This window comes from Argentina silus (genome assembly GCF_951799395.1).
Source record: "Argentina silus genome assembly, chromosome: Y".
Taxonomy (NCBI): domain Eukaryota; kingdom Metazoa; phylum Chordata; class Actinopteri; order Argentiniformes; family Argentinidae; genus Argentina; species Argentina silus.
This window is the reverse complement of record NC_139654.1, coordinates 49,520,451-49,526,886: the sequence shown is the minus strand read 5'-3', so window position 1 is coordinate 49,526,886 and position 6,436 is coordinate 49,520,451. Positions and strand designations below refer to the sequence as shown.

The window sequence follows — 6,436 nt, the reverse complement described above, 5'->3', positions numbered from 1 at the left end:
TGCCGTCCGCTGTCAGGTTGCCGTCCGCTGTCAGGTTGCCGTCCGCTGTCAGGTTGCCGTCCGCTGTCAGGTTGCCGTCCGCTGTCAGGTTGCCGTCCGCTGTCAGGTTGCCGTCCGCTGTCAGGTTGTTCCCGGGCACGACGTCCGCTGTCAGGTTGCCGTCCGCTGTCAGGTTGTTCCCGGGCACGACGTCCGCTGTCAGGTTGCCGTCCGCTGTCAGGTTGTTCCCGGGCACGACGTCCGCTGTCAGGTTGCCGTCCGCTGTCAGGTTGTTCCCGGGCACGACGTCCGCTGTCAGGTTGCCGTCCGCTGTCAGGTTGTTCCCGGGCACGACGTCCGCTGTCAGGTTGCCGTCCGCTGTCAGGTTGCCGTCCGCTGTCAGGTTGCCGTCCGCTGTCAGGTTGCCGTCCGCTGTCAGGTTGCCGTCCGCTGTCAGGTTGCCGTCCGCTGTCAGGTTGCCGTCCGCTGTCAGGTTGTTCCCGGGCACGACGTCCGCTGTCAGGTTGCCGTCCGCTGTCAGGTTGCCGTCCGCTGTCAGGTTGCCGTCCGCTGTCAGGTTGCCGTCCGCTGTCAGGTTGTTCCCGGGCACGACGTCCGCTGTCAGGTTGCCGTCCGCTGTCAGGTTGCCGTCCGCTGTCAGGTTGCCGTCCGCTGTCAGGTTGCCGTCCGCTGTCAGGTTGCCGTCCGCTGTCAGGTTGCCGTCCGCTGTCAGGTTGCTCCCGGGCACGACGTCCGCTGTCAGGTTGCCGTCCGCTGTCAGGTTGCCGTCCGCTGTCAGGTTGCCGTCCGCTGTCAGGTTGCCGTCCGCTGTCAGGTTGCCGTCCGCTGTCAGGTTGCCGTCCGCTGTCAGGTTGCCGTCCGCTGTCAGGTTGCCGTCCGCTGTCAGGTTGTTCCCGGGCACGACGTCCGCTGTCAGGTTGCCGTCCGCTGTCAGGTTGCTCCCGGACACGACGTCCGCTGTCAGGTTGCCGTCCGCTGTCAGGTTGCCGTCCGCTGTCAGGTTGCCGTCCGCTGTCAGGTTGCCGTCCGCTGTCAGGTTGCCGTCCGCTGTCAGGTTGCCGTCCGCTGTCAGGTTGCCGTCCGCTGTCAGGTTGCCGTCCGCTGTCAGGTTGTTCCCGGGCACGACGTCCGCTGTCAGGTTGCCGTCCGCTGTCAGGTTGCTCCCGGACACGACGTCCGCTGTCAGGTTGCCGTCCGCTGTCAGGTTGCCGTCCGCTGTCAGGTTGCCGTCCGCTGTCAGGTTGCCGTCCGCTGTCAGGTTGCCGTCCGCTGTCAGGTTGCCGTCCGCTGTCAGGTTGCCGTCCGCTGTCAGGTTGTTCCCGGGCACGACGTCCGCTGTCAGGTTGCCGTCCGCTGTCAGGTTGCCGTCCGCTGTCAGGTTGCCGTCCGCTGTCAGGTTGCCGTCCGCTGTCAGGTTGCCGTCCGCTGTCAGGTTGCCGTCCGCTGTCAGGTTGCCGTCCGCTGTCAGGTTGCCGTCCGCTGTCAGGTTGCCGTCCGCTGTCAGGTTGCCGTCCGCTGTCAGGTTGTTCCCGGGCACGACGTCCGCTGTCAGGTTGCCGTCCGCTGTCAGGTTGCCGTCCGCTGTCAGGTTGCCGTCCGCTGTCAGGTTGTTCCCGGGCACGACGTCCGCTGTCAGGTTGCCGTCCGCTGTCAGGTTGCCGTCCGCTGTCAGGTTGCCGTCCGCTGTCAGGTTGCCGTCCGCTGTCAGGTTGCCGTCCGCTGTCAGGTTGCCGTCCGCTGTCAGGTTGCCGTCCGCTGTCAGGTTGCCGTCCGCTGTCAGGTTGCCGTCCGCTGTCAGGTTGCCGTCCGCTGTCAGGTTGCCGTCCGCTGTCAGGTTGCCGTCCGCTGTCAGGTTGCCGTCCGCTGTCAGGTTGCCGTCCGCTGTCAGGTTGTTCCCGGGCACGACGTCCGCTGTGAGGTTGCCGTCCGCTGTCAGGTTGCCGTCCGCTGTCAGGTTGCCGTCCGCTGTCAGGTTGCCGTCCGCTGTCAGGTTGCCGTCCGCTGTCAGGTTGCCGTCCGCTGTCAGGTTGCCGTCCGCTGTCAGGTTGCCGTCCGCTGTCAGGTTGCCCCCGGGCACGACGTCCGCTGTGAGATTGCCGTCCGCTGTCAGGTTGTTCCCGGGCACGACATCCGCTGACAGGTTGCCAGACAAGGAAGCAGCAGCAGAGTGTAGAGAGGCTCCAATATCCAGTTCGTTAGTTTCCAAATACACTTGAATATCAGAGAAGAATGTCAGTAGTCAAGACCTGGCATAGTGAAGTGCAAGTTAGTCCTAGAAAATGTTTAGTAAACGCTTGAACAAGTATCAAACTAACAGACGTTAAATGACAGGCTTCACCTTCTTTCACATTGTTTTTGGCAACAGATCCCATGGACAGAAGCACCTTCAGGGAAGTCCCTTGGGAGTCACCTAGAAAATATGCAGGAAATGTGGGTTAAGTAACAGTTGCAATTCAAACACACCGCTCAGAGTGTCATCCAACAGAGTTGTGGAATCTGACGGCCATGTAACAGGTTGCAATTAACTGAGTTACTGAATACCATTGAAACCAATCAAATCCTGCAGTCCTGAAAAGCAAGTGTTTCACTAATTATTATCTCTGGAAGAAAGTAAATTAAAGCCACAATCCATCATCAAAATGTCATGCCTGGACAGACTGTCGATCATGCTAGTCAATGTTGTTTGAAGCTACAGTGTTTTCACATTTCGATTGTTTGAACATTGCGAGTTAAAGTCCCACACATTATGGGTTATGCTGGGGTAAAACCGCTCATGGCGCATATTCTTAATCAATGGGTATAACAAATCTATATATGCAAAAAAAGCTTCACGAATTGTGGGTTGCGGCTTTAAGAACGCAAACTTCAACTACAGCAAGAGGATGACTACAAAGACGTTCCTTACCTCCGAATGGTCTCTCCACAGGGATTTCATTTTGGGAAAAAGTGTTTCCAACAGGAGAACAAGAAACTATGGGGAAATAGTGCAAGCAGACGTTGATTTCACACACCGTAGCAATCTCATCAAATAATGGCTTTGACATGAAAATGTGTCAATGATTAAGTAACAAGACAGAAGGCCCATTTCACCCAACTGTAGCATGGAAACAATCCATTCTAATTATAACACTCAGTTTTCAAACCTTTGAGGATCCAACAATTGAGGGCAAAGCTCAGCAATACCCTCACAGCGTTCATGATGTGACTTTTGTTCCTCAAGAGTGAATATCTTACTTGTGCCTGTGAGCGGTTTATGAAGGCTACATCCTGTCTCCCACACCTGAAGCCAATCATGTCCTAATTAACATGTAGCAGCTTGATTGTCTTGTTAGTGCTTCAGGCCATTACAACGGACCCAGGGTTATCAGGTCTAGTTTGACCTTGACTTTACAATAGAAGTGAATTTGGAGAAATAGCAGAGTTGCAGATCGCAGCTGTCTATATGCAAGCCATGCATAACCTACATGTGATATACTTTTCATCACCAATGCTACTCGTCACTTTTTGGCTTCAAGTGGTAGTGATATGTTGCGATGTGGTCAATGAGCAAGGAAGGTCCATCTCATGTCTATCCTACCTAGAAAGTGATGGATTGTATAGATTATGAAATGTTTACTACACATGTATGTATGTTTGAATGTATGCACAGTATTCATGCACGACAGCTTGGGATTGTTTTATAGCGCGCCGCGCGCATTTGGACAGAGCTGTGGTGCACGCAGCAGTGTTTTAATCCAAAATACAGTAACTCAGCGCGTGATAAGGTTCTCATCAAATCGAGATGAAGTGATGTCACACTATGACATTCTGCACAGCAAGGTGGCACCCAAACAAGGAGGTAGGGGTTTGGAGAATTATGCGTACAAGCTTATACCGCTACCACATCGATGGCGCCTCGGTGAAAGACAGAGACCGCTTGAGTCGTGCAGTTTTTCATTTCATAGAAATGAAGTGGAAACCGGAAGTGTGGACACCGCACAAGCTAATCTCTGGCTGCGGATTTTATATTATTATTTGGGAAACGACACTCGCACGATGGGACTTTCAGACTGCTCACTAAAACGCAAGTTCAAAAAGAAACGGCGCAGATGCAAAAGAAAAGGTAGGTGGACATTGATTTATATATATATCCATTTGATATATATGTTACAACCATTTAATTCGGAATAGTTTTAAAAAGCCATGTCAACACAGTGTACAGTTGACTAACTTTCTCCACTTTCTTTTAGAAGCAATAGAAAATCATACAGAGGTTGGTATGAAGATAGACTATTTCTCACATGATGCACTTTGTTTGATACTGTTATTTAAACGCGTTCTCTCATCACCATGACAGCCCTGACAATCATATGTATAATATTTGGCTGCTAAATGTACTCCTACAGTAATATATTTGAATATGTCCTAATTATCCCAGACATTGAGACAGTGTGTAAAACTGCACAAGTTAGAAGATATATTTTTAAAAATCGGTGTTCAGCCACATGACCACTTGTATGTCTTGAATATCAAATAAAATATTTTCACGCACAACAATGTTGCTTAAATAGCTTTATTTTCATTCTCCTTTTGAGATTTCTATACAGGTTTAGCACGTTTGTCTTCAGATATTGTGATGGTATTCTTTGATGTGATGCAATCACTTTACAGTAGAGAAAATGGCTTTTGCCGTGCACTGCGCAACAATGTGCGCGTCACAGTGCTCAAGATGACATGCATTCAAGCATCTAGATAGAAACGTTCTGCATCAATCTCAATTTATTTGACACCAATCTATACTCCGCCGTAACCTCTTTTAATAGCACTTTCTGTTTTTAAGTAGCATTCATTGTTCTTTGTCAGGTACGTATCTCTCACATTACTAAAGCGGACTTTTTTTTTTTTACTCCTGTGTAAAATTATGTTCGAGCTAAACATAACATATGTTCTTATTCTGTAGGATTGCAATGGATGGCGACCTGCCCAATAAAGCCTTATACTCAGTGGGAAAGGCACAGTTTCTGGCCGAGGTAAGTTTGTTTTGTTGAATCATTCAATGAAACATATTTTTGCCAAAATCAACAATATTTACTGTTTTATTACTGTACTAATGGAGAACTCTATATTGCAGAAAAAGCTCATGAGACACTTCCTTCTCATGAAGGACCAGGACAAAGTCCCGTCCAACATCACCCTAAACGACATGAAGGACTGGCTGATGGCTGGAAGGGTCTTCCTGGAGGAGTAAGTTAAGCTTTGGTGCTCAGAAATAGATACTACTCAGGAATAGATACTTACCAGAAATAGTCAACTGCTTGCTACACTGTAACCTATTCTTCAATTATAGATAGTACAATTCACTCTAAAAGTTAGAAACTAGATGTCCAGTTAATAATATGATGTATATTGTGATTCATTGATAGATAGAGAGAGAGATCTTACATATACATTTTTTTATAGGTTTCCTGACTTCCCTTTGAAAGCTGAGTTAAGGGAGCTCTATATGGCTGAAGTGGTAAGGATGAAAGCATAGTAGGCCTACATACATATTCACAGAAAATCACTGAGATGAGTTTAATGTTGTAGAGTAAGCAGTAACATTTACAATAGTATGTCGGTCTATATTCAACTTAATTAAATGATGGACCAGTGTCACATTTCCCTTACTATTTAAATGTTGAAACTGACATAATGATGTTTTTCCAGGCCTGGAATGGACAGAGGCTCCTCTGTCTGGAGAAGATGGAGAAGGAGCTCTGCAGAGAGCAGCACCTCTCTAGGCAGTTCTACAGAATAGTATGTATCACCACATCCTGTTGTCTGCTCCTGGAACACCAGACAAACCTTGGTTGAGTTAACTCACTCTTTCTCTCTCTCTCTCTCCCATCTCTTTCTCTCTTATAAAGATAACCACAGAGGGGCTGCAGATGTTCTTAGAGAAGCTCCGCCCGGCAGCAGAAATGGGTGCGAGTAAGATCCTCCTCTCTGTCTTCTCCGGGTTGCAAAACTCCATCGTGGCTGGGCCCAAGAGGGACAAGAGACACGGGAAGAGAGGCCAGGTTTTCACTCTGCAGGCCATCCTCAGGTCTACCAAAAAGGACCTCATCCCAGAGGTGGTGAGGTTATCATTAAAGCATCTCCTAGAGGACGGGCCAGTGGGGAACAGTTTTCAGCAGTCTGATAGGGCCATGATGAAGGCCAGAAAGGGTGCTGCCGTCCAGGAGATCTGTGGGCTGGTCGCCCGAGCCGCAACAAAGTACTTGCGGCAGTATGGCGACGACCCACCGCCTTAAGCAAGGACATGTCACAGGACATGGTGAGGGTGGTCTTCAGAAAATTCCCCTGGGCCCAGGGGGTGAACTCAACAGAAGTGAGTTGGACAAGATCCTCTGCTCTTTCCCCTGGATTGAGGCAGTAGAGGGGATTGGGCAAGGCCTTCTCCACCACTCCCAAGTCT

The 6,436-nt window shown here is 49.9% G+C and overlaps 1 protein-coding gene across 2 annotated transcripts; it reads left to right on the top strand.

Moving 5' to 3' along the window:
• The first annotated feature begins 3,881 nt into the window (after positions 1–3,881).
• On the top strand, positions 3,882–6,279 carry LOC310824233 (uncharacterized protein). Of its 2 annotated transcripts, none has more exons than XM_083697065.1 (6): positions 3,882–4,102; positions 4,940–5,009; positions 5,111–5,223; positions 5,440–5,494; positions 5,686–5,775; positions 5,886–6,279. In XM_083697065.1, the coding sequence occupies exons 1-6, from the start codon at positions 4,089–4,091 to the stop codon at positions 6,270–6,272; spliced, it is 729 nt and encodes a 242-aa protein (XP_083553191.1). In that variant the 5' UTR covers positions 3,882–4,088; the 3' UTR covers positions 6,273–6,279. The 2 variants fall into 2 exon arrangements, with proteins under 2 accessions (XP_083553191.1, XP_083553192.1); XM_083697066.1 differs by lacking the exon at positions 3,882–4,102 and adding an exon at positions 4,700–4,842.
• Positions 6,280–6,436: the final 157 nt, after the last annotated feature.